At 40.9% G+C, this 27,914-nt stretch overlaps 1 protein-coding gene across 3 annotated transcripts in view; it reads left to right on the top strand.

Moving 5' to 3' along the window:
• The window catches only part of dusp8a (dual specificity phosphatase 8a), a 49,039-nt gene extending 21,983 nt beyond the window's left edge, over positions 1–27,056 (top strand). For 2 of the 3 annotated variants that reach the window (XM_017419016.3, XM_017419015.3), the window contains exons 3-7: positions 54–192; positions 22,265–22,431; positions 22,519–22,678; positions 23,048–23,171; positions 23,493–27,056. In XM_017419016.3, coding sequence (XP_017274505.1) covers positions 54–192; positions 22,265–22,431; positions 22,519–22,678; positions 23,048–23,171; positions 23,493–24,663 — 1,761 coding nt within the window. In that variant the 3' untranslated portion in view covers positions 24,664–27,056. Of the gene's footprint in view, positions 1–53; positions 193–16,717; positions 17,466–22,264; positions 22,432–22,518; positions 22,679–23,047; positions 23,172–23,492 lie in introns of those variants that run through there. The other variant, XM_017419018.3, reaches the window with a different exon arrangement.
• The last annotated feature ends 858 nt before the right edge of the window (positions 27,057–27,914 follow it).

The following is a 27,914-nucleotide window of genomic DNA, read 5'->3' as shown; positions in this document are numbered from 1 at the left end:
CAGTGCTGATTATTAAACTCTTCTCTCGTGTTTGTTGTACGTTCTTTGTGCAGGTGGAGCTGGGAAGGAAGCAGGAAGTGGTGGTTTATGACCAGAGTTCCAAAGAAGCGGTGCACCTGTCCAAAGATGGCTTTGTGCACATTCTCATGGGAAAATTGGAGGGTACCTTCCACAAAGTTTCCCTGCTCACAGGTACGCAGGAGTGTGTTTGTGTGTGGGTGGCTGTATTTGTATTTGTTAGGTGTTGAGCATGAATAAAGTGTGGGGAAAAAAATGTTTTACTAAATTTTAAATAGGTTTTTATTTCTAAAATCCTACATGTTTGTGTTTGTGGCTCTTTGTCTCACTGCAAGCAGGTTGTCATTGCATGGTTTATCCAGCAGATGTCACTGATTGACACAGCAAGTTTTTATTTATTCCTCCTTTATCTCTGCTTGGATTCTGACTTTAGAGGTATAAAGTTCAGATGGGTTTCCTAAGACTCCAGCGAGAGGAGGGGGTGAAACAGCTTACTCCCATGATGCAAAGTCTGTCTGAAGGCTCTTTGATGTTTAAATGTCTCTGGAGGCGTTTTCCTACCCAGCATCTCTGCAGTAATGTGAAGCCTTTTTTCTTAAAAAAACACAGTTAAGTATCCTGTCATAGTGTCCACTAAGCCCAGTAAGAGTTACAATTGAGCCTCAGCACGACTGTAATAGGCTTTCTGAGTTAATATAATCTCAAATGTGTTGGCTGCAGCTTCTTTTTTTCTTCTTTTGATGTCATTACACACACACATGCACCCACAAAGGCTCATAAATTTGTCCCAAAAGTGTCAGTACTGAAAGCAGAGTGTAATCTGCCTCAGTTGGAAGTGGAAATGAGATGGAAAGAGGCACGCTGCTTTGGTAAATCTCTACTTTTTTCACTGCATCTCTATTTTTTATCCTCTCACTTTGCTCCTTCTGCTGGAAGATTAGTGCTTTTTCATGAGTCATTCATGGATGCTGAGAATTGCCTCAAAGAGGCTCCAAATTAGTCAGATGTACTGAACAATGATGGGCACACTCATATATGCTGCCTACTTAGACACACACTTTCTGATGATTTCCGAAAGCCAGAATTTTCCTCCTCAGCTCTTCTGATCACACATATTGTTAATGAAAATCTCCCTGTCAGCTGTCACCCATCCCACCTCACACACTCCAACACACACACACACACACACTTCCTCATTATTTTCGCAGTTTATTTTTGCTCCATTCCTTCAAGGGAAAGAAAAGGGAAAAAAAAGAAGTCATCACACCTCTTCCATTTCTGTCTTTGCTTCTCTGCTGTTTCCACGACAACAGAGGCAGAGAATATTCCCTAGCAGAACTCAGCCAATGGCGTTGGCTGTTGTTTGGGTGCTTTTCTTATTGGGGTCAGTGGAGCTCGCAGCCAGTGTCTGTGCATATAGGATGTGCAGGTTTGTATGCATGCGAGTGGGTGGGGGTGACGTCTACATGTATGCGTTCATGGTTGTTTCGTGACATCATGTGAATTAGTGCTGCAGGATTGGTCACGTGTAGAGATGCTGCAGAGTTTTCAATGAAAGAAAGACGATGGTGAAGGAACAACTGGTTCTCGGGTTTTAAAGATCATCTGAAATAACACTTAGAAAATAAATGTGGAAGACTTTTTATTGCAATTTTTTTGTTGTTGCTTTAGCAGTCTTTATCAACATGAAAAGGAGAATCTTTATGTTTTACTTTCTGTGAATCCAGTCACTTGGGATGTGACTTTGCAGAAATAAAACTGAAACTAAAACAAACGACAAAAAAAAACATGAGATATTCTATTCTGAATTGTTGTTTTTCTCATGCACATTGTAATTCTAGACAAACCAGGGAAAGTTTGTACGTATGACAAAGTAAAACAAAAGAAGTACAAATATAAAATCTTAAGAACGTACATAGTTTTTAGTTGTGGCTGACGTTTACACTCTTAATTAGCTCATTGTATGACTGTAATAATAATGACTGAGCATTGTTTTGAAAGTTTCAAAAACTCTACAGAATACAGTGGAACATTATTTGCAAAACAATTTTTAAACAGGGTGAAAGGAAATATCGAATCTCATATTCTTAGCATTTAGTCACTCATTTAAAACTTGTTTCCTATCTGGGGAACAAAGAACTGCTCCTTGCAGATGTAGGTTAAAACTGTGAGGAAACTGAGCAGAAAAAAATCTGGAGAGATTTGGACTTGTATATTTTCTTTTAAAACTCTCCACATACTGGCCACAAAAAGTAAAATATTATATATACATTTTAATGAAAGAGTCCTCAGGCATGCTTGGGTTTTCTCTGGGCTGTGATTTTCCCTTTTTTGTTCCATCATTCATTCCTGGAATTACTCCTCTTCAGCCTTCTTCTGTTCTCCCTCCTCTTTGCAGAGTTTCTGATTTATCAAAGTAATAATTCTGCTAATTACGTCATGTTTGACTTATTTTCATCCTCACATATTCAAACCAACCATTAACCCGCTCTTCATGCAGTAACATTACTCCATATCCAGTGAATTAATGTTAGATAAGGAAATGAAGAATCCCTATTTGGGATGAATAGATGAAAACATGTTAAGCTTATTGTTTTATGCCACCTGACTCTTTATCTTGTGTGTTGTAGAAGCTTGCTAGATTAAATTGCATTCTTGCTGACACATTTCTAGACTGTGGTTATGTCGATTTATTTGTCTGTATTGTTTGTATTTATTTAAACTCAACATAAACCCATGGAAATCACTGCAGGAACTGGCTGATGTCAGATCAGCTTCTTGGACAACATGTTGCACAACCAAAATGCAAGTAATTGTTGTGTATTGATCTAAAACCAACCAAAACTCCTTGTGGGTCTATGGATTAATCTAATAATCAATAACACTGGTTCAAATATGATCCACTTCCTCCATGTGTATGATGTCATGGGAAGGCAACCCACATTGGGTCATTGTTTTCTGAACAGGAGAAGTAAATCCGGGTCCTGAGGGATTCTCGCTGTGTAATTACTTTGAATTATGTATTTGTTCAGGATGTGGTCGTAGTGGCAGTTGGAAAATGTCAGCGTGTGTGTGAATGTGCTTGTAAATCCGTGTGTATACTCAAGATTTAAGTGTGTTTGAGCGCTTCATTGATTGTATGAAAGTGTTGGTAAGAAACATGTCTCTCCCAGGACAGCTGTATTTTTACCACAGTGATGATCTCACCCATTTGGACTTCAGGCTGATGCGTACTGCCTTTTTTAAAATTCTGATTTTTTTTTTTTCTTTTTTTTTTTAAGCGTGTATGTGCGTGCATGTGTGCATGCAAGCATGTATGTGTGTGAGAAGAGGAGGACAACATCACTTTGTTGGACCCAGATGCCTTCCCAGTGGGTCTAAAGTTTGCATGTTTCCCACCAATTTGAAAGCACATAGCCAAAGCCACAGTAACACTGAGCACTGGCTGTCAGAACAGAGCTTTAGGTGGTAGCTGCGTAGCTGCGGCATGCATCAAAGCAGCTCTGATGTCCTTCCGATGTGAAACATCTTGCTGTTGGCATTTAAACGTCATGTTCTAGTTTTAGCAGATGAAGCTGCAGGGACAAAACAGGAAAAAAAATCATCAAAGTGAAAAAGAGATGAGACAAAGTGTGAAAAATGAAACCTAGCTGAAAGATTCCTGAAGGAGGGGAGGTAAAAATAAAAATGCATTTTAATCACAGCACACACTTTTTATTGTTGACGCACTGAGAAATAGACAGGCAGAGAATAGGGAATAAAACAATTTCAGAATACAACCATTTAAATGAAACTGATAACACTGATATGCTGGTGTGGATCCTCAGCCATCCAGGACATGGTAGTGAGTGGAATCTGCATGTGAATCTAGTTTACATAACATCTCAGCTTTAAAAGCTTGAACTTCACACTCTCTGCTTTTTGAAATTATAAAAGCTCCTCAGATGAGAAGCGAAACGTCTTCAGCTACAGAGCAGAAGTCCAGTTGTTTTTGTTTTTTAACCTTTTTTTGGATTGATAACACTGTGTTATCATAAAGGAGGAAATGGAGGTGTGAAGGTGTGCACTTTGTTCAGTTGATGTTTGTGTGAAGTTTGCAGATGTGCAGGAGGGCTCCTAATCTTTGCAAGCACCATCTGCCAGTGTTTTTCATGGGATTACTAAAGCATCACATCACAGGGTCAAAGAAACAAAGAAGAGAGAGGGGAAATAAGACAGAGCAGAAGAGCAAAAGTATGTGTCTACAGTGCTACTGTTGTGTCATCCCAGACATCAGTTGATGATAAAAATTAAAGCCCTACCATTTCTTGAAGGAATGCATATCCCTCAACCCCTTTCATGCCAAAATTGTAGACTAAAATTGTCTTATGTTGAATAATGATGTTCATTAGATATTTTGCAAATGATAGGAAGTGTTAAATCAAAATACTTAATGTCAAAATTTAAAACAATGTTCTTTGGAAATCTGTTAGTGCTGAAAATATGTGTTGGAGATTGGTTTCAGCTACTACCACATCATAGTTTAGGTCATTATCTGTAAAACTGACCGAGTTGTAGCCTTTTCTGTGTTTTTAAGGTCACTTGTCTGTGGCAGCTATCTTGAATTGGGTTGGCTCCAAAAGTTAATCAATTCTAGATCATCAAATGATTACTTTCTGCGAGTTTCAATAAAATCCATTCAGTGGTTCATGAGATATTTTGGTAACAGACAGGCACACAAACACATTGAGACACAGACAAAAAACCCTTGCTGTCCGCCTTTTCCTTTTGGCAGCAGGTGACGATAATCAATATGAGTCATATGTTTTTATAACCATGATTTAATCCAGTTTGCATGTGCTGTACATCTGAGCTATGACCCAAACTTGTTGAAAAACATGCTAATAATGATAAGATTTGTCACATGTTATAAATAATATTAAAAGGTGATAAAATTTATGACTCACCGAACCTTTTTTCCTAAAGCTTTCAGAAACGTTTTGCAGAGTTTGACATAAAAAGTAGAAAATGATTTTTTTTCAAAGTACACTTTGCTTCCCTTTTTTAGTGTTTTGCTTCTTTACTGTCAGCTTGCCAGATCATTTCAAAATCCCAGAAGATGACACACTTTGGTGACATACTGATGAGAGGTATTTGGAGATGAAAGGTGCCTCTCCCTCATTTACTTTGGCTCCTGCTCTTTCTCTTTCACACACTAAAAACGCTCAGAGACGCTGCCGTGTGCTGCATGGCTTCAATGAGATCAGGTTAAGGTGTGACTCCACAGATGGAGGTCTAAAGGTCAGTCCAGTAACATGTCGTTCTACTGCTCTGTTATACAACAGAGTTGTAGCCTGTGTGTGTGTGTGTGTGTGCACGCGTTGAAGAGAAGCTGAAGAGCTGAAGAGGTGAGGTAATCACAGGAGGCTGAATCTCACAATGCAACTGTTCACAGAGACATTCCAGTGAGCCACATAAGGTCGTCTTTTTGTGTGTGTGTGTTGGGGTGTATGCATGTGTTTGTGTGTATCCAGACCTTTCTGCATGAATATGTGCATATGAAGTAAGGGTGTGCACGCGCATGATGCAATGTTTGCTATTGTGTGAGATTAAGAAAAAGGGTAAAACAGAGGGAGGAGAGCAATTGAGGAGATGAGGTAATGCTCCTCATTAGATCTTGAATGAGAGTGGGCACAAAAGTGTTCGACTGGCTACTTTTATGTGAATTCAGAGTGCGTTTGTGTGGCCAGAGAGCTTTACTTAATGAGACAAGCTGTCCTGTGTTGTTTGTCAGCTTCCTTGCTGGGTTTCTTTAAGGTGAATTTCTCTCCCGGAGTCCAGCAGGATGTCTTTGCATCATATAAAACAGCCAGAGGGGAGAAGCTCCACCAGAAAGTCTGCTGTGGCCAACACACACACAGACCTGCATGCACACCTGCAGAGTTGTGTTTAAAATTCTTTCAAAGGCACACCTTGTGGCCTGAAGGTGTTGCCTGCATCTCCTGTTGTTACCATCAGTACAGACAGGAAAACATGTTGATACCTGAGTGATGAAGACTCAATTAAGGCCCAGTCCACACAGAAATGCTTCCTCCCCAAAATGATCCTTTTCCATTAAACACAACCAACGACACAAATGCTGTAAAAACTATGACAATCTTGTGTGTGGCGCTTTAACTCTGCCACAAAAATACATCCGCAACAGAAAAAAAGACGCTGAGCAGATGCTCCAATCTGTAAACACAAAAAGAAAAAAATATGGCAGATACAAGAGCTAAAAAGCGACTCCTTTTAGTGGACTGACAACGACTTCTACTTCATATCACATTAAATTACTGACTTGGAGTCATGTCAATCCAAATACACCAACATAATGGACAATTTCAAGCACTCTGTAAATTATTTATACACAAGCATCAATCTTTTCAAAAGAATCCCATTTCCCACAGTTTTTAAATGTATGCTTGATGTGTATTGTAGGTTTTTTTTCTGCTTTATTATTGTTGACAGTTCAGTAAAGTGATAAAAACTGTTTGGTCATAGATTATTTGGTGGAACAATAAGGGGATTTGTTCTGCTATATTCAATACAGTTTTATTGTCCTTGTCTGCTCATTAAAGTAATACAGTATGCTAAGGTTTTACTGTAGTTGAGCAACTGGCATCTGCAGCACACACTATCGTCTCATTATTGTTACATCTGTCACTTGGGATCGTAGGTTAGATAGGAGGTGTAACTTCAACATGATAATTTTCAAAAGGTTGTGTTTAGGCCTGCCACACAACACCACAACAATGGTGTTTCCAGATGTTTTCACTCTTTTATACTGTTTATGGGCTCGTGAAACACCGTTTCTGTGTCGACTCAAAGCTGAAAAAAAATACATTTTGCTTAGTCACAAAATGCTGTTTACATGTGGACAGGGCTTAATATTATCAATCAAGCTTTCAGTTTGAGTGATTATTATTTCACTGCTACGTACCTCTTGGCATGTTATTGTTAGCCACAGTGCTGGTCAAAGACATTATCAATGATGCCTACATCCATCTTTTAACAAGGCTTTCTTGTGTGTTATAACATCCTAACATGCCATCTCTGTACCTCCTTGCCCCTTTCTTCTGCCTTGCCTCCTCTTCCAACTGAACTCTCTCTATTATACTGTGGGGAGCTCCAGCAGATCAATGATTTCATTGAGAAGGAGCCAGTGGTGCCATTAGGAGGTGAGCTCACCGTCCCCAGGGAGATCTGACACAGTATTCTCAATGACCTCGTCTCTCTCTTGATCTCGCTGTCATCTCCTTTACATTCTCCCTTTACCCATCCCCTCCTCTTCCTCCTTCCTCCTCCTCTGTTTCATGGTGCTGAGAACAGAGCTCTATTTTTAGGCCCAGACTCCTGCGGTCATCACATCTGGCGCCAGTGGCCTCGATGTTCTCACCCCAGCCCGTAGATATGCAAACACACACATGAGCGCACACACTAGCCCCACCCTGTCCTGCAACAAGGGACCACAAAGGTCAAGGAGCTACAGAATATCAATGACATCACCTTTCCTGCTCTGAAAAGTGTTACAGACTTGGAGCTGAACTGTGACATAGTGCTGCTTTTCTGCAGGTATGAACTGACCTCCTTTTTCTAAGGCTCACATTGATGCAGATCTTCAGCTTACAGACCAGCACACAGATGCATTCACATGTGGGCTGGCTCGCTCACACACATGAGACACAGATATTATTGTAACAGGACCCAGGGGAGGTCTGTGCTGAGTTTTATGTAACAATGTTCTGTTTCTGCCAGTTTTCTGCCCCCCCTCCTAAGTTAGTATCATTGGCCTCACATGATAAACTTGATGTCATTTTCCCCTTCTTTCCCTGAAAACAGGAGAACAAAAACAGGCCTGGCTGTGTGCATGTGTGCATGTGTGCGTGCACAGTATGATTTGTGTGTGTGTGTGTGTATTTATATGAGCAGTTGCCAAATGTTTCCACCATGACGTGATCTCACTGCTCTGCTTGCCTCCTGCTCTTCTTCTCCTTCTCCTCCATCATGCGGAGTCTCTTGCTCGCTCAAAGGGGCCTTATACACACACACACACACACACACACACGCCAGTGAAACACAGTCATACGTGTCTACTTAGGCATGCAAAGCAGAAGAATTACATTTCAGATCCATGCAAAGGAGAGATGTGTTCAGACTCCTCGAAGTGCACATAAAGATTAGCTTCTAACGTCAGTGCAGACACACACACGCACACACACACACAAACTAGACTAACACATAACAATTAAGCTTAGAAGTGCTGAAAGAAAAACTGAACTATTTCAGATAATTTCTTGAGTTGACAATAATTACAGTAATTCATTGTAGGTGAAGTCTGTGTGCTGTATGTTCAAAATTTAGATTCATTTGATTTAAAAAAATAAATAATTTTGTTTATTCTCAAAACAAAAGGGAGTTATCTAGTGAAAGGTTCGTAGAATTCTTTGAATACTTCCAGCCCAAGATAATTGTAATTGTAATGTGCGTACAAACTGTTCACTCTGCATAACTTCATGCTCTTAAAATCTATCTACAGGCCTTTTGAACATCCCTGCCCACCCTTTTCGTGCATCCATCCAACACGGGATAAAAATAGTTTGTTGAAACGGTTACCTAGGCAGTGTCAACACATCAGGTCAACAGGAGCTGAAGCTGAACAGCTAAGCTAACCAAGGCCCGGTTCACCCCCCCATCAGCACCTCATAACTCAGATCTCCTCGTGAGTCCGGGCCAAGGGCTCTGCTCTTTGTATGCCGTGCTGTTAGATTGCCGCTGCAGCATTCATGCTGATGAGTCTGACACACATGTGGAGTGGAGTGGAAATTTCCAAAAGGAAAGGAGAAGCTGACAATTATGCTAGTTTATCCTCCCCATTCCCAGCCTGCATCCACCGAATTCCTTTCGTGCTCGGACTGCCCACAGCAGTTCCTGTCGTAGCGTCATTCCCTGGAACAATGGTGGATTCCTGTTTATCTCTGCACCGTCTTTGATGCACTTTATCTTTGGCATGCCACAGCACTGCTTCCTATTTACTTACTTGGTTGGGGCAATTTTTTGTTTGTTTGTTTTTGTTTTAACAATTTTTAAAATTTAATTTGCTCTGCACTGTATAAAGGTCCATGTCTTTGCAGACTTTTGAATTGAGTTGCAGCATTCATGTAGAATTTTAGTCTTAGTGCTTTCCAGGTCTGCATGAGTATGGAAACATTTGTGTTTCTACAGACTTTTTCTTAACCATTGTTAAAAAGATAAAAATCTTAATTTATCAAAATAAAGTGCTTGAATTTGCTTTTCTAACTTTGGTTATATAAGGTGGGTACAGAGATTTGATGTTTTCTTTATAGCCTCACCACTGTATGAGAACTGGTGAATCAAAAAAAACAAGAATTAAAATCTTTACTTTGCAGAACACATGAATAATCAAGGCTATAAAAGCCACCATGAAAATATGAACGTTTAAGGTTTATTTTGTCCTTGATGATGGCTGCATTTAGTCTTTCTAAGCTTCAGTATCTGGGAACACAATCTTCCTGGAAAATAACAGACAGAATCTAATAAACACATTGCTTATTAGGTTTTAAAACTGTTTAAATGTACTCATTACAAACTATGAAATCAAACAAAAAAAGTCATCCTGAACTATATAAAACGGTGCAGTTTGAAAGAGTTTACACCAGTAGATTTCCAGATACATTAATAAGCAATTCTGGAATGCAGGTCTGCACTCAGTGTAAACAAAGCACTCAGCTGAACCTGCCGAAAACCGCGTGGAAGCTTGAGTCACGTGAGTCACATAAGGCTGGTTGCAATACTGATATTTGATATTTCCTTTTTAAGTAAAAAAAAAAAAACGTTCAACTTATATGGGCAGTCTATCCAATTCCACATTTGGACAGCAGTGTGTCATGTTTTATCATCAGTGTGCTAAATCTGAATATATTTTCATGAATTAACATTAATTAGCCAATTATTAGCATTTTAAAATCAAGAACAGATTAAAGCCAATGTTTCTAGGCAAAAATTTTTTTTTATTATTTTAACTGTTGAATTTTGTTAAGAAACTAAATAAACATTTTTCTTGTGCTTTTGGAGCAGGACCGGTGTACTGAAAGAAGAGAAGGGAAATAAACCTAATTATCTATTATCACACTTCAAGACTTTGCAATGAGTACCTTTTTTAATAGAACAAAAAATGTTTTACTCAAACATCAAAGGTGAGCTGAAATTACCTGAAAAATCTAAAAGTGCTAGTTTGGAATTTAAAAAGTAAAATGGTCTAAATCTGTAGTTCTGTACCACTTTGTTTACCAGTGGTGCATTTTGTTTGTTTTTACTGTAAATACATGCTGATCGCAGAAACCTTTGGGTTGAACCTCTGGCTCTGCAGCAGTTGATAAACAGGAGGAGATTTTCCATTACAGCAGCGGCGGTCTAATTTTGGACTTCCACAGAAGCCGTAAAGGCTTCAAACTGAGGAATGCAGGCTTTTGTGATCATTCCTTGTTCTCCTGTTATCACTCTCTCTGCACACACACATAAACACACCAGCAATCAGTCCTACACAAACAGGTACACACATTCACGGATTAATGCGGGCCAGCACAGAGACACCACTTCCCCCTCCGTTGTGTAACTATTTCCTGCTTCTGGTAAAGAAACATTAGGACTCCTCTGGGTGAAAAGGAGACGCCTAGAGAACTCAGCAGGAATAAACACAAATGTATGTCTTGATAATGTGTTTATATTAAAAGGTTTTTATTTAGACAAAGAAAAGGAAGTTTAGAAGTCTCACAATCAGCTGTAGAAAGGATCCAGCAGCCTGATGTAGGCGTTGGCAGGGTGCAAACACCAACAGCTTGTCCAGTTCCTTTCACTGCATGGCGTCATTTCTTTTCTATTGTTCTTCTGTGGCTGATGGCATGATGTCACTGCCGCGTTGTGGATGTGACACATTTATACACACAAGCGCACACAATCCCACAATCACACGGTATCAAAGGCATGTAATGTCTGAAAAGCAGAGTTTTACCTCTGGTGCAATTATCGCTGTTGTCATCCTGTTTTCTACACCAAAATATGTTCCCCGTGGAGTGATGCAACATGCATGAGGGAAAACTCAAAGTGCGTTAATGGGTTTGTTGCCCTGATGCTTGTTTCTTTTTATCTTTTTTATTTTTGTTTTGATACAAAAAAGTTACCATTTACCGTTTTTATTGTTTTGGGTTTGTTTTTTTCAACCATAAAAGCAAAATATCTCATGAACCAGTGGGGAGGTTTTAATGAAATTTACAGAAATGTATGTACATCTATAAATGGTAGACTTTTGGAGTCAACCTTATTCAAGATGGCTGCCACAACCAATTAATCTTTAAAAAACGAAACAAAACTGGCTGTAACTTATTCAGTTTTAAAGATATTAACCTGAAATCTGGTGTGGTAGTAGCCGAGACTGATCCCCAACGCATATTCTGAGTGCTTTCCTTAAAATCTTTGGCATAAACCATTTGGAGTTAACTCTGTCTGTTTGCACAATATCTCATAAACCACAAGATAAATTTAAGATGGCTGTCACAGCTAATCAACAGTTGCCAACATAAAAAAAGGCCATAATACAGTCAGTCATAGATAAAATTTGACTTAGTAGTAGCTGAAAGTTATACATAACGCATACTTTATGAGTGATATCTTGTAGTATTGCATGCCATTGCACATAACGTTATTTTCATGGTTTGACCAAAACGGCTACAGCTCGAATATTTCTCAAGATAAGATGATCTTAGTCCAGAACTCTGGCATGATACTCATTCCTTCAAGGAATGCTAGATCGTCTTGTTACTTGTTCAGGAAAAAGTAAAATCTTGCTCAAATATAAGCAGAAATCTTCTTTTCTAATATGTATCTGATGAATAAAATGACTTTGACTCAGATTCATGCTGCTGATTTGCTGTTTTAAAGAACATTAGTTAAACTGATCGTACCGCAGAGACGCCCTGATACAGTCTGACACTATTTTCACTGTTTCTAAAAGACATAGGCAAGACGGTAGAGGACGCTGAACTAACAGAGGACCAGATGGCACAGCTTCCAGCTCTGCTGTGAGGACAGTGTGTGTGTCAGCCTTCCTGCTGCGCTGATCGGAGCTAATTAACGCTCAACTGATCTGAGACCAGCCTCTCGGTCTGCGTGTATTAGCAGCACAAGCTCATTAAACTGGTCTGCTGTCGGCTCCATCAGAGCTATGCAGTTGTTTTGCTGCTGCTCCATGTGTCAGACTGTCCCATATGAGGAAGAGGGGAGGTGTGTGTCAGTGCCAAAGGAAACCCCATGCATCCCAGCTCAGGTTATTAGCATTCAGAATGAAAACCCCGTTTGTTCTGCTCAGGTGGACTTCTGCAGACAAACTCATCTCTGGGGAAATCAGCTTGGGGCACTCATTTCGAACACGTTTTTAATCTTTTCATTACTGCAGACTGAAACGGATGCTGTCTGCAAGTATTTCACTCACACATGTGTATTATTAACCAATATAGCAGTTAGTTGTCTCACTCTCAGGTGTAATTTACATTCCTTTACATGTTCACCAAAACTTAACTTTACATACAAGCTGAAAAAAAAACCTGGCTTTGGTAGCATTTCATAAAAGCCTCTATCAGTCTTCACACAAAACCTCACCACCAAACACCCCCAGCTGGGATTTTTAAGTAGTTCATCTGGTTTATGAAGGCCCGTCTGCTCTTGAGAGCCCCCCTTAGTGAGTTTGATAGCTTCTCTTCCTTGTATATGTGCTTGTGTGTTTATGTGTGTGTGTATAAACTAATTTCTTGCCTGCATGACAGATTTACTGGTGCAATAGCTGCGGGTGCAGAGCTTCTCCAGGGGGTTGCTGCGCAGATAGAGATGAAGTCACCTCATGCATGAACACAACCAAATAATGAACGAGCGCTCCATTAATCTGCAGACCCTCATCCTACATGATATTTACATCTAAGAAGCACTTAAATCCATTTTCCCTTGGCTCACGTCCATGTTTTTCCATTCCTAGCTAGTTTTGTTGTTTTATCTGATCCCAGATTCTTTTACAAGCTGGACAAAAAAAAGCATCATGGCCACTGCTGATTTTAATAAATTTTTTCTAAATTTGAAACTTGAACTCTTCTAACTTTGTAAAAGCTTGACAACAATATGTAAACAGACTTCATCATTTACAAAAGGAGATTTTAGTCACATGTGATGGTACAAATATTGATGTTTTACTGACTCCTGTGGCATCATTAATTTCCACATTATTTTAAACATGTCTGTTAATTCAAGCACCCCACCCCACCTAACCACCACCATCTTCCTCTCCTCTACCCCCTCCCTTTTAATCTTCTCCAATCCTACAGTTCTCCCCCCCAGCCTCAATTGCTCCATCCATCCTCCCTCTTTCTTCTCTGGTGACTACTTCACCCCCCAGGCATGGCAGCTGTGTTCTCCTGTAGGCATTACATCACTGCAAGAGCAGCCCTGTTACTGATCCCCTGACAACCAGCACTATCAACACACTCGCGCATGCACACACCCACACACACACCCGTATGCATGCACTAAGAACAAAACACACACTTATGCATGTATGTATTTGGAGTAAATAACTTTCTAACCTCTACAGCAATGGACTCTCGGTCTTTCTCTCACCTTTGCACCACTCACCCTCCTCCTCACACAGGAGTACACACATATACACACACACACACTGAAAGCTGAACACACACATTAACTCATCACCCTAACCTGCCCGATCCAAAGGATGACGTCTCTCTTTCCTGTGATATCTTGACAGATGATCTGCGGTGTAGGATGACGCTCCTGTCGCTGCCTGTCTCCGCTGGAAGGAAACCAGGAGACAGGCTTCGACAGAATATAATAAACAAAATCTGTTTTTGTAAAAAATCCATTATATTTAATAATTGCCAACATTTCATCAAATTAAAAGGAAGGTATATTTTGTTACTTTAGGGTGTTCCAAGTCAAACACTCAATAAATAAAAAGGGATTATTCAACCTAATAATTATACAAACACATTTTTGTTAATGCACATTATACCATGTTTTTATTTAAATGAGATATATACAGTATATATATATATATATATATATATATATATATATATATATATATATATATATATATATATATATATATATATATATATATATTAACTATTTGTACAATAAAGTTGTGGAACATTAGTAGGTGCAGTATTTGCTTATTTGCTTATATTTTTACAAAAAAAATTCTTGCTCAGCCATTGAGATGTATTTCATCAGATTCATTGGGCCACATTTGTTCTTCAGCCAAAAATCAATTAGTCCTTCAAATGTAAAAAATAATGAACAATTAAAGCAACACTGCAATTTCTTTAAACACTGAGCAATCTCCAAGTTGATTCAACATTTTTTACACAGTATAAAGCTCTCATTATACATTTGCAAACTAATAAACACGTTATTAGATCATTTTAGTCATCTTGTTTTGCTTTACAGTAGAGTTTTGATGTTTTCCTCTATTAATAAGCCACATATCTAAATCTCTCATCACTTCATGTTTAGAGATGTCATCTGATCTCCTTCTAGTCTTTAAAGTCCTCACAACCTTTGCCCGCCCTCTCATTTTCACCCTTTGCCTCTATCTCATCCCAATCTCCACCAGTCTCTGTATCTGTTTTGGTTGTTCTCTATGAATGTGTGTGTATATAAACTGTGCGTTCCCCCAGTAACAAGCCCTCCACCATAAAAACAGGCTCTAAATCTAACAAGGCATCTTAGAGGAGGGGGTGCGCAGTGTGACTGTCCCACCTATTTCTGTTGCAGCAGGGCACACGTGTGCAGTAAATAAAAAAGGCCTGGCTGTCATTTATAGAATCCTGGCTGTAATCCTCTAATTAACACATCTACTATTCTGAGCCTTGTTACCCTGCTGAGGACCGGAGGAGGAGGAGGAGGATATGAAGAGATGTTTGCCTCAGGGACTTAAAAGAGTCTAAGCTGTAAAGGTAGATGCTTTGTTTTGTTGGTTTCCAATGCTGTGGGTTTTAAAACTAGTTTATAGGTTCGAGCCACACAGACAGAGCACCATAGGGGGGTGGGGGGGTGATGTGACAGATCAGGGTGTTTAAAGCTTAATGACCTTTGTTCACCATCATGAAGCGTCACTCTAGCTTCAGCCAGCTGCACATGGAGAAGATGTGCAAGTGTGTCTTACAAAGGTGAGTCTGTGTGTGTGTGTGTGTGTTTTATAATTTGACACTCCCAATGTCTGCATTTTTCACAAAGCTCATCAAACCAATGTGACCCATTTCCTCTGTGTCCATCTCCTTTGTTGAGCAGAGGGGATGATGTAAGGCTGTGTTCTCAGTCGTGTGTGATCATTTGTGGGGGGGTCCACAGTGATGAGATGAGGTCAGTCAGCGTGCAGCTGGCCCCCTCTCTAGACTTCTTGTATATACTTAATTGTCTTCCTTTGGATCTGGGCAGTGACTTAATGTGCTTGAGGTCCATCTGACCTGGTTTGAGTGTAATCATTGTTATGTTTTAACCACAAACTAAACAGACAGACAAGAGAGATATTCGACTGGCCTTTCATTGTTTTTCAGATTTGTTTTGCGCAAAACGTTGATTTTGTTAGAGATTTGCGCAATTTACTGTTTAGGAAATGAATGAAATATACAAACCAAGAATGGAGTAAGTAAAAGTGGGAAAAGGGTTACGTTTGAAGAATAAATGTACAGCAATCACCCTCAGCAGCTTTGATGAATCTCTGGTGACTTGTGATCTAATTTTTTATCATTCCATAGTAAAGAACCAGAAGAACCATGGACAATGGCTGAATACCACAAACCTGTTTGGTCTCCTCATTACCTCGTCTCTATTTTTCATCAGCTGGCTTCCTTTTACTTTTGGTTTTGCTGAGTTTACCTCATTGTCATTCTTCTGTGTTCTTTTCCATTACATCTTAAAACAAAATGGAATATTAGCCGTCTACCAGCACAGGAAACGTTTATGAAGTTAACACACATTAAATCTACTTTAGAGGCACATCATCTGTAAACACACTGACAAAGTCTTGATCCTTTTAAAGTAGAAGTACTGTGCTCTAAAAAAATGACCCAATTAGGTGTTTGGTCCCTGGTTATTTTGCACAAAAACTGATAGCATCTTTTATTTCTAATACGGATTGAACCAGTGACGTTCAATCCTGCTCCTGGACGACCATTATCCTGCATGTTTTAGCTGTTTTCCCTTTCTTTGACACACAGGATGTTGTCCCTCCAGGACCAGGATTAGGCACCACTATTAATGCTTCTCATATAAGACCTTTTGACAACTTGTTAAACTATATTGTTGTGCACAGAAGCACCTTTTTACTCTGTGATTGGACAACACAGACATCATTAAGCATTGTTACTGTGCTAAACTCTTGATAGCTTCATCTTAGCCTCCATTCTGCCCAGATAGAAAACTGCTTCATAGCTGGGCCCCTGAGGTGGCTGCATACTTGCTGGATGAGTAAGGAATGTGGTTACGTGCCTTAGATATTAGCTATGACGGAGCTGGCTCCACAAGAGAGGGAGGCAGCAGAGGAGGAAGAGGAGGAGAAGGAGGAGGGATGTTGGGTAGACTCCGAGCTCACGGCAAGTGAGCTCATTCAACCTCAGAGCTTGAAGAGAGAGTGTGGCTCCGTCATCCTTACAGAAGGAGTCAGAGAAGGAGGGAGAGGGAGGAGTGTGAGCCGGTGACGGAGCGAATCAGAGACGGGCAGAGTGGAGCAGAACAACAATAGTGGGCTGCTCTTCTGGCTCTGGTCTCAGAGACAGAGAGAGCGCTCAGAGAAACACACAGACGCTCTGTAAACCAGCTGCAGGCGGATCACAGCTGCTGTTTACATCCAAACGTTACAGGCTACTCTTTTTTTTTTTTTTCTTGCTCACTCTGATGCAACCAATCTTCAGAAAACCACAAAATTGTTAAATATTGCCATAGGAGCATTCTAGGAATTTTTGTGGTTATTGCATGGGACTTTGGCCATATGTTGACTTGAGGACATTTTGGACTTTTTTTTTTGTTGTCTGAGGTTCTTTTTTTCCAGTTACTCCCTGGACACTGAACCAATTATTGGACCTGAACTCAGTCACCCTTTTTAGGAAGAACATTTCTATTTGTTTGTTCTGATATTTTGTTTGGTGAGGGGTCTTTCCATCCCTGAAGAAAGAGGTACCAGAACATTTCTGCATCGGTGTGTGCGCGAAACATAGTTTGTGTTGGGGGGATGCCTTTGGATGTGGTGATTGCCCCAGCAGAGGACTGCTTTTGGCCAGATCTTCAGGACACAGACATGAGGCTGAAGATCAGGGTCCGCCGGATGAAGCAGGGAAGAGAGCTCCGAGGTGTGTATCCACCTTGAGAAAGGATATGTGCACATATGTGTGTGTGTGTGTGCAAGCAGAAATAAGACTACAACATATAAAGGTCTGTGTGTGTGGTATCCATGCTTAAAATGTAGTTTTGAGTTGCAAGCATATTAAAATCTTCCTGCTGGAATGATGTTTGGCAAAGGTAAAGATGCACTGCAGCTGAGTACAAAGGCACTGTGGACTCTCAGGTATTCTGGTCGATGCATGCTGTAAAGGAAAGATCAGTGTGAAGTGAATTATATAGATAATTCCCAGATCAATAGCAAATTTACTCTTACAAAAAGCAGAAACTGAGTCAAATCTGCTAATTGTTCTCTGTGTGTTCTCACTTAATGTGTTTAGAGAAAAAGAGTAGGATAAAAGGAGGGTATTAGAGGTATGACATCATGAAGATGAGAAGCAATGAAGAGGAAAGGGTGGAAAGAAAATAGCTTCAGGGGGAAGACTGAGAGCCATGACCCACAGTATGACATAGAGCTCATACTCTCTCAGCCTGTGGTCATTGAGATGTTAAGCTGGTACAAAGGCTCTTTCTCAATCTTCTGCTCTCCTCTCGGTTTTTTATACTCAACTCCCCCTCTGCAGAATGGTGTCTTGTGGAGATTATGTTATCAATGTGTGTGCAGGGTGCACTGCAGGTGTTTAACATAACATTTCACACTGAGTGATGAGGCAATGCAGAGCAAAGGCTTTTAGGGGAAAGATAATCTAACAAAATAGACGGATGCATATTCAGCTAGTCATCAGAATTAATACTATTACTTGAGTTTAAAATAAAGAAGAATAGGAGGTTAAATTATCTGGTTTAAAGCAGTTAATTTGGCATTTCAGTGCACCTGCCACTTTTTACAGTTAGTGCACATCAGTTTAGCTCTACACAGACAGCAGGGAAAAGAAAAAAAAATCACACATTTATTATCATCAGGTAAAAATAGAACTATGTCACAGGTACAGAAGCCTGTTAACACATTGCTGTGAAAGTCAACTTGTGAATGCAGACTAAAATATAAAAGAGTTTGTGCGCCTTTATTGCTGTAACACAGCCCTGCTGAAACAGCAGTTGATCAAAGTGACATATCCCCGCTATCTGTCTGCTGAGATACGGCAACAATAAACAGTTTAACCATCAGCAACTATGACAACACGTTAATCATGTGCTGTCATAAAGCTGACACCATGCATGAAAAACAATGACATCACCTTGCTGCTTGCTGGCTCATCAGTATTCTGTCAATCTACGTTTTTCTGACTGAATCTTAAAAGGGGGGGAAAAAAACACTCTTGCATTGCTGCAGCACAGCTTTTGTGGAGCTGAGAGGGACATGTGTGCAATGATGTCATGTTGGGAGGCTGAGGGGGCTCACATTGAGATGCTAATGTCCCCTCACAGTGGAGGGGACAGCTGGAGGGGCACAGAGGGATGGCGTCATGTCTCCCTTGATGTGTACCACAGAGGAAAGCGACAGAGGGGTGCAGGGCAGTCATTCAGGCAAATCAATGCCCTCCCTGGCCATTGTGGTGTGTGTGTGTGTGTGTGTGTGTGTGTGTATGTATGTACACCCCCCTCCTCTTCATTAAAGGTAAAGAAGGCAACTGAAAGCTACACAGAGGCTGAAGCACCCTCACTGGGGAGGGTGGATGAGCCTGTATTGACAAGGCAGTCAATTGTACTAACAGCAGTGATGTAACAGCAGCGCTCCCATTAACAGTAACGTCCAGGCAGGTGCTTTATGAATCTTTATCTGTGGGTTTTCCACCATCATTAAACTTTGAAGCTTCCCTCTGCAGTTCAGTTCTGAAAATCCTGAATTTATTTCAGATAGCCTGTCCAAACGTTGTCTAAACAAAGTATAGGAAATATGTATTTGCACTTTTTTTAAGAAGAAAGGTCCCATAATGATGTAGTATTCTTCCTTAAATGGAGGCCTTGTCCAGATGGCAGCATGGATCCTTAATAAAAATTAGTTTCACATATAAAAGTTTAACCAAAAAAAACAGTTTTCAAAGTTAATACACAGAAAGGGAACTCTGTATTCGTGAACAAAGAAGGCCTGAGTTCTACACTTTGGCAGAGCAGGAGAGGAAAATAATCAGTTGCATAAATGATGAAGTGGGCAGAGAAGAACGGAAAAAGGATGCCAATGGCGACACAGTGCCCTTTTTCCTGGTTATGTATTTTCCTTCTGCCTGAACATTTGTTACTTTTTTTACAGTGTGCATTCAGAACTGGGTCAGTCGTATCCTGTTCCAATATATTTTCATAACTTCAGCTTGTGACTTTTCCCTTTTGCACAAACTCTTATCTTTGTTCCACAAAGAACACTAGTGCTTCTTTTACTGGACGTGCAGTACGTTTACGTTTTGTATTTCTCCGTAAATTTTGCAGCAGGTTGTGTTTAACGTTGACACTGAGGTGAACTCATCTCTCCCTGTTTGACTTTCTGATGTCATCCTTGTGGACAGCCGGGCTGCTGTGTGTCACTGGGTATTTTCTGTGACTTCAGTATGAGTCTACGGTTTGTTTAGATTGGAATGGACACATGCGTCATCGTTGTTAGGCCATGTCTCTGGGCTTTTTGGTGCTCGCCGTTGGGTATCTGTGAGTTCGTATGCCCTTTGTCCTCCCCGCCCATTTTGACAACACTCAGGGCGACAAGTTAAGCCAGCTATCATCAGCATCACCACAATTTCTTGTTGTCATGGTAGCCTCAAGCAGAGTGAGTTCAGGTGACGAGGGGCCAATAACACGCTATCTTTTCTGTGACTAATGTCCATTAGCGCTGGCCGTGTAAAGCTTTGATTACAGGAAGGTGTTTGTAATTGTGTTGATGTAATGTAATGGCTCTATGGGGGGATAAAAGGCACACTCCCAATTCTGCTTCTTATCTATGACTTTAATCTTCCTGTATGCCAGTAACCCCTTACTCATTCCCTCAGTCACACTTTCCACCCTTTGTTTAACACAAAATGGGATCTGCTGCAATAATCGCAGCTGTGATTATTAATCTGCAGGATAAAAGGGCAAAGGAATATTTTTCATGTTTTCTCTCCCCTTCATACATGCAAACACACTTTCTCTTCAGCGATAGCCACTCTCGCTGTGGAACGTCCTGTCTTCAGTCCTTCTAACAATTCTTCTAACAATGTCTTTACATAAAAGGGGAAATAGTTGCTGTGTGACGTGAGGCTTTTCCTGTCAACTTAACTGCATCCAGGAATGTAGCTCTTTCTCAAACAGACACAATATTTACTACAAATATGTGTACATGTTTAGATTTTTTAACCAAAGCTGCCCAGAAACAGAGAAACCAAGAAGAAATCCTTCAATGAGCCAGCCACCTTATCAATTAGTGACGATGTAGCGCTGAACTTTGTCTCACAGGACAGCGTCTGACTGGTGGAAGTGTAGAGGGAACTACAGCTTGTCTGTTTAGGAAACACTAAAGAGCTCAAAAAGGTTAGATCACAAAGTCACAGGAGCACTCCCTCAGTTTTTGCATTAAGGCTTTTCTCTGAAGTTATTTGATTACTCTTTCTGCAGCTACCCTTCTCTCCACTCCACCCCCTGTGTGAAGCACTGATGTCATCGCTCCGTCGGTTGCCATTAATAGCTGGAAACAGACAGGCCTTCTTCACTTTGCTCTTAAAGGGACAGCGCGCCCAGAATAGCACTGGTTCATGATGATTTCACTGTTCAGAAGGTGTGCTGTTGTGAAGCAGCTCCAAATATCTTATCTGCTATCTTATTTGAACACTTGAGCAACTTCTTTTTTTGTTTATTATTTACCCAGGAGAGTAGAAGTGTTAGATATACACTGTAAACGATGCTGAAACTGTTTGCTGTATGAAATTTGAGTCTTGGCCAGTTATTGCTGCCTAAATTGTGCAGCTGTGTTACAACATGCCCTGCTTGCTGTGTGTGCTACTTTTGAACAGAGATGTCATGTCTCACTCACTCTCACTCTCTATGTGTGTGTGTTTAGTGCACGCACTATGCCCCAGATTGGGTCAGGCAGGGCTGAACCTAGATTAGGTTCTAATCTTCTTTCTGGGGCTCAGTGTTTCCTTGAAGCACACCCTTCTCCTTTCAACACTCCTCAGAGAGGTCATTACCCACTTTTCAACACACACATGCACACACCTCATCCCTAAATCCTTGCGCTCTTTCCTACCCTGTAGTTATACAACCACAGTACTGCAGAGTAATGATGAATGTATGTGTGCATTAGGTGGAGATACAGTTAAAGTCAGCGAGAGTGAACATATCTTTGCTAAATTTCTTTCTGTTAATGTATGTGTGTGTGTGTGTGTGTGTGTGTGTGTGCGGTTGTCAGTGGATGTTACTGGGCCTCTGTCCTGGCCCTGCACCTGTGGCCTCTCTCATTCCCTCAGCCTGACGCAATGCACTGCTACAGGACATGAGCTCATGCAGGAAACAGAGCCACACACTCACACACGCATACACATATGTCAAAAGTGGAGCCGCCTGCCTCTTAAAGGGCCAGACATGCATTCCTGGCCGCCCAGCAGTCAACCTTACTTGCACACAGAAGCACAGAGAGCCTCTTTTTTTGCTTCTGTTTCTCCCAGACATTGCAGCCCAGATTCAACCTCTGAATATCTACTGAGCGTCTGTCTGCCATGCTAATGGTGGCGCAGTGTTCTTGATGACTTCATGGGAGCCTTTGCAGAGTTTCCACTGTTATGTGACTGTTCCATGGAAAATCATTAGTGCACCTAACCGGTTTTTGTCTTCTCGCCTCTCCCTGCAGGAGGCTTTGCAGCTTTCTCCTCCTGTTTCCCTGGCCTGTGTGAGGGGAAGCCAGCCACTGCTCTGCCAATGAGCTTGTCCCAGCCATGTTTGCCAGTGGCTAATGTAGGACCCACTCGCATCCTGCCACACCTTTACCTGGGTTCACAGAAAGATGTTCTTAACAAGGTATAATTTATTTGGTATCACATCAATAAAAGCACCTATTTCCTGGCAACAATACATGACCTTACACCACTTTTTTTATTGTTTTAGGATCTGATGGCTCAGAATGGCATCACCTATGTGCTAAATGCCAGCAACACCTGTCCCAAGCCAGACTTCATCAGTGAGAGCCATTTCATGCGCATCCCAGTTAATGACAACTACTGCGAGAAACTGCTTCCCTGGCTGGATAAAACTAATGAATTCATAGGTAGGAGACAGCAAAATCTATTTAAATGTCCCAGATGTGTTTGAATTGAAGGTGAAGCTCAGAAGCTTATAATACAAAAGACAAAGAGGGAGGTATCGTTACAAGGAAGTGGGTTCATCTGAAGTCAAAGAATGCTGTGATATTTAATACAACATATCCGCACATTGTCACAGTTAAGGAGCTTTCACATACAGTTTAGGTTTGAATAGGGCTAGTTATAGGATGTATGACTCCCTGCACTCTTCTAGTTAAAGACCAGTTGTTTCCAGAGGCCCTCCTCTAAATAGGAGACATGTCAAGGATGTACAGTATTGTGTGTATTTGTGGATAGACGTACGCATTCATTCTCACCTATTTCCCTCCCAACAGACAAAGCTAAGGTGTCAAACTGCAGAGTCATTGTGCACTGCCTGGCTGGAATCTCACGTTCAGCAACCATTGCCATCGCATACATCATGAAGACAATGAGCTTATCGTCAGATGATGCCTACAGGTATGCTTGATCCTCCCACCCACTTCCAGCCCAATAGGAAGGTGACTCAGTGTTGAAAGGAATCCTTTTTGTGAGATGAATTTGTTAGGCTGTTGCCAGGTTACAGAATTTTACAATAGGATTTGTTTTGTCCTGTCAAGACAATATTTGTAGAGTATTATGTAATTTTGCCCCAGTAAGATATTTCATAGCATACACTTTTGTCAGTTAAAGTAATTCTTCAAATTTCACTGAGTGCAAAACCCTTGCCAGCAATAGAACTCACACCATTGCAACACTTGCTTTTTTTATATGACTTATTTTTTTCTAATCTTTTTCCAGGTTTGTAAAGGACAGGAGACCGTCCATATCCCCAAACTTTAACTTCCTGGGTCAGTTGCTAGAGTTTGAGAAGGGTCTGCGATTACTACAAGCTTTAAGCACTGATGGCAACATCTCTGAAAACAACGCTAAGCAAAATTCAGAGGTCAATGGGGTCACCACAGGTTTTGAGATGAATGGTCACCACAGCAACTTTGACTCAAATATGGCAGAGAAACACATCCTACCAGAACCCAAGCTTCCATCACCCACCTCCCTCCAACAAGGGTTCAATGGCCTGCACCTCTCTGCAGAGAGGATTATGGACACCAACAGGCTAAAACGTTCCTTCTCCCTGGACATTAAGTCGGTGTACTCTCCTAACAGTTCACACTGCCCCAGCATGGCACCTACACATTCTGAAGACATCCCTAAGCTGTGCAAACTTGACAGCCCAGGAACGGGCACCACCAATGGGATCTGCTCTCAGTCACCCGTCCTCGACAGCCCCAGCTCTTCTGATTCTCCATTCCCCTCTCCAAGCAGTGGGGGAAGCATAGGAGGTTTGGGACTCGGTATAAGTGAAGGAGTCCATCGATCTGGTACCTCATCCAGATCGAGGAGAAAAAACAAGCACAGCTGTGGAAGTTCTCCGGTCCACTCCCAAACAAACCAAGCTCCTCAGTCCCTCAGCTTGTTGCTCGATCACAAGAGCCCCAGTCTGGATGACAACCTAAAGGGCTCCCTGCTCCTCTCACTACCGTCCCTGTCCACTGTGGGGTCTGAGGCCATGTGGACCAAACACAGAGACACTGTTCAAGCTACCACTCCAGTCACTCCGGTTACTCCAACCACAGATGCTCCCTGGCATTTTGGAGCAGAGGAAGGTGGTGAGGGAGTAATGGAGGTGGGAGGAGGAGATGGAAAGGGAGAAGAGTCATCGCAGAGGTTCGGGAGCAGCTCAGCATACGTGGCGTTTGGGTGCAGTGAAAGTGTGAGGTTACGAGAAAAATCCCAGCGGGAGAAGTCCTCGGCAGTGCCCAACACTGCAACCGAAAAACAGTTCAAGCGGCGCAGTTGTCAAATGGAGTTTGAGGAGGGCATCTCTGAGACAAGGTCCAGAGAAGAACTGGGGAAGATTGGGAAGCAGTCAAGCTTCTCTGGAAGCATGGAGATCATTGAGGTGTCCTGACAGATAATGGGCATTTTCAGAGCTGTTTCCTGGGGGAAAACATGGACCTGTTCAAAGGGAGTGCAAGAATAGGACATATAAAATGGAGCAGAAGAAGTTTATTTGTGTTCCACTCACACAGTGTTAAAGACTCCAGCTGAGGGAAGGACAAATGCAAGCTGAAAGTAAATGTGAAAAGGTAGCAAACTAGGATTCACACCTGGACAGACAGAGCCTCAGATGTGCTGCTTAGCTGACCGTATCCATTCTGAACACCCCTACAAAGTTTGAGGAAAAGCCTCGGAAGGGGGAGATAAAGAGGATGACTGCTGGTACTGTATCTTTTAATGTTTATGAGCTCTGTCACAGATACAAAAAAAAACCACTCCCAGGCAAATGTCGTGTTGCATCCTCGCATCTTGAATATATAGAATTCCCTGAATTTTGACAGAGTTCGGACACAAACTGTTTGCCTGTGGTTAAATGTAGTGTGCTTCAGTGGGTGTGTAGCTTGTGATTTGAACCCTCCCAATGCTTCACCACTGTGTCAGAGAGCCTCAGAACCATGCACGGCCACATCCACCCCCCTTCCCCCGTGGCTCAGCCTGCCCCAAATGCTGCAAAATAACAACAACAACCGTGGACTTCTTAACAGTACAGTTTCCTCACATCAACACAGCACAAGGCAGAGAGATCCGAAGAACTTTAACGTAACAACGGTACTGCATTTGAATAATGAAGGATCCTCGGCATTTTGTTGACACAAAGGTGGAGTCAAAGACTTGTCATGCTAGACAACCACCTCCCCACCCCTTAAAAAAAGCACAGAATGTCTTTTCTGACTGTTTTAAGTGTTAACAGCATGATGGGACTGAGGTTTGGGGATTCTCCCTCCCATTAAACCCAGCCACCTCCCATGGTCACCAGTGAGCATGCACCTGAAAGGCTGACTCCAGACAGACAAATACTATATATACAACATGAATATATATATATAATAGCAATTTTAATGAACTTCTGTTCTGTTATAGTTTTAATTTATTGTATTGCTTCATTCTGGTAATGAGAAATAATATAATGTTTTGTGGATTCATTTTTTTTCTTTTGTTGAATTATTATTATTATTATAATTATTATTTGCTGTATGGCATTTATGAACACACACTCGTACAAATACACACATTTAACAAATTCAAGCAAGCAATATGTTCTGTTTCTTCTTTGGAGAGAGTGATGTTTGACTTTGAGATGCACTTTTCTGCTTTCTGGTAGTCAATTACTCTTCACACCCAGACAACGTGATTTTTTTTTTTTTGTCTCCATTTTGCTAAAAAAAAAAAAATCATGTTTTTTTATTTTAATTGAGGGCTCAAGTATCGGCTAAAATGACTGTTTTTGTTTTTATTTTCGATTGTGTGCACAGACAAGGCAGATAGCCATACACTCTCTGATCTCTTGTAAAAGTTAAACAGTTAAATACGAGGGCTTGCATGACAACAACTTTATGCAAACAGACACATTAAATTACAAGTTGAGGATATTAAAACGTGCACCGGGTGTCTTCTCCGAGCCAGCGCCAGTTTGTTAGTAATCATCACAAGATGCTCCACCAAACCTGAAACCAGACAACACACACTTACATCATACTGTATGCCCTTATGCTTACATTCGCACATCAAAAACAGGCCCTACATACACCCTTTTGTTCATTCTCAGGGGATCTTACAGTGAGCCAAGCCCATCACAGGGTACACAGCTGCTGGTACATCAGCAAAGTGCATGTCCATAAAGCTTCTTGTGTGCGCTCTCTATCTGTTTGTGCTCTTCTTTCACGAATCTCCAAAGCTTTGATCAAAACAGCATAATACCACGGACAGAAAAATCAGGATCTTCAACTTCTGAGGTGAAAAGAAAGAAAAAAACTTTGCTCTCCTGGTGCGAGATGGTTATTTATTTATGATGTAATTCATGTTTCTTTTTCTTTGACCCTTGATTAGCTTTACTCTCTGGTGATCTTTGACCTTTGACCTTATGCTGCTACAGCTACAAGTTCAGATCAAGTCCTGTGTTTCCCTGAGGTTCGTGCAACCTCTTCTTTTCTGACCTTTCTCCTGATATTTTTCAGAAACATTGTGATTAATATTTATGCTATGTAACAAGGATGATGCAGGCTGTCCCATTTGCTAAATTGTTATTGTATTATTATTAATATTATTATTATTATTATTACTATGTAAATAGCAACCATCTAAGAACACTGATGAAGTTAGATGAGTTTTTTTTTTTTTTAATGAAATCCTGATACCTTAGGCTGCTTGATGCAACAATACCTCAGGTTCTATTGAAAGGCTTTTCCTTCCCCTGTACATGTTTTGTGAAAATAAGACAAAAATACAGACATGACAAAATACAAACTCTTGTCTGCTTCCTCTTTTTGTGTGTTTGCCTTGCGGTCCAAACAGAGCTGAGAATGCTTTGCCATCAAATAAATCAACAACAGGACATGTTGTTTGTGTTGTTTCGCCTGCCGCTGAAAGGAAAAGTCGATAATATTTTTGCTGGTGTGTGTGTGTGTGTGTGTGTGTGTGTGTGTGTGTGTGTTCATGTGCCTGTCTGTGAGCAAAACATCTCATGAACTACTGGAGAAATTTTAATAAAACTTGCAAAAAGTAATCACTGAATGTACCTCTCTGTAACTGACTAGTGTTTGGAATCAGCTTGATTCAAGATGGCTGTCAAAGCTAGTTAACTTGCAAAAAAAGCACAGTAATTACAAAAATTCAGTCAGTTTTACAGATATTGAGCTAAAGTTTGTTTTGTTCAATGCTGAGCCTGATTCCCATGACATATTCTGAGTGTTCGCAGATTGTGCAAGACCTTTGTTTAAATTTTTGCATTAAATATATGGAGTCAACTCATAAACCACTGGATGGATTTTAATCAAACTCACAGGAAATACTTATTGTAGGAACATCTACATCTAATTATCTTCTGGAGTCAACTCAATTCAAGATGGCCGGCACAGCAAGCTGAACTTGAAAACAAAAATGGTTATAATTCAGTCCTTTTTACAGATATTGTGCTAACATTTAGTGTGGCAGCAGGTCATTGTGCATCTTTGTTAAAAAAAAAATTAGCATTAACTGTTGGAGTCAACCCTGTTTGTGTGTTAGCAAAATATCTGATGAAACACCAGACAGATTTTAATGAAACTCTCAGAAATTAATCACTGGATGTACACCTACAACTGGCCGGGTGATCTGCCTGCATTC

This window comes from Kryptolebias marmoratus, linkage group LG11 (assembly GCF_001649575.2).
Source record: "Kryptolebias marmoratus isolate JLee-2015 linkage group LG11, ASM164957v2, whole genome shotgun sequence".
In the NCBI taxonomy this organism is placed as follows: Eukaryota; Metazoa; Chordata; class Actinopteri; order Cyprinodontiformes; family Rivulidae; genus Kryptolebias; species Kryptolebias marmoratus.
The sequence above is the reverse complement of the archived record's forward strand: the minus strand, read 5'-3'. Positions and strand labels throughout refer to the sequence as shown.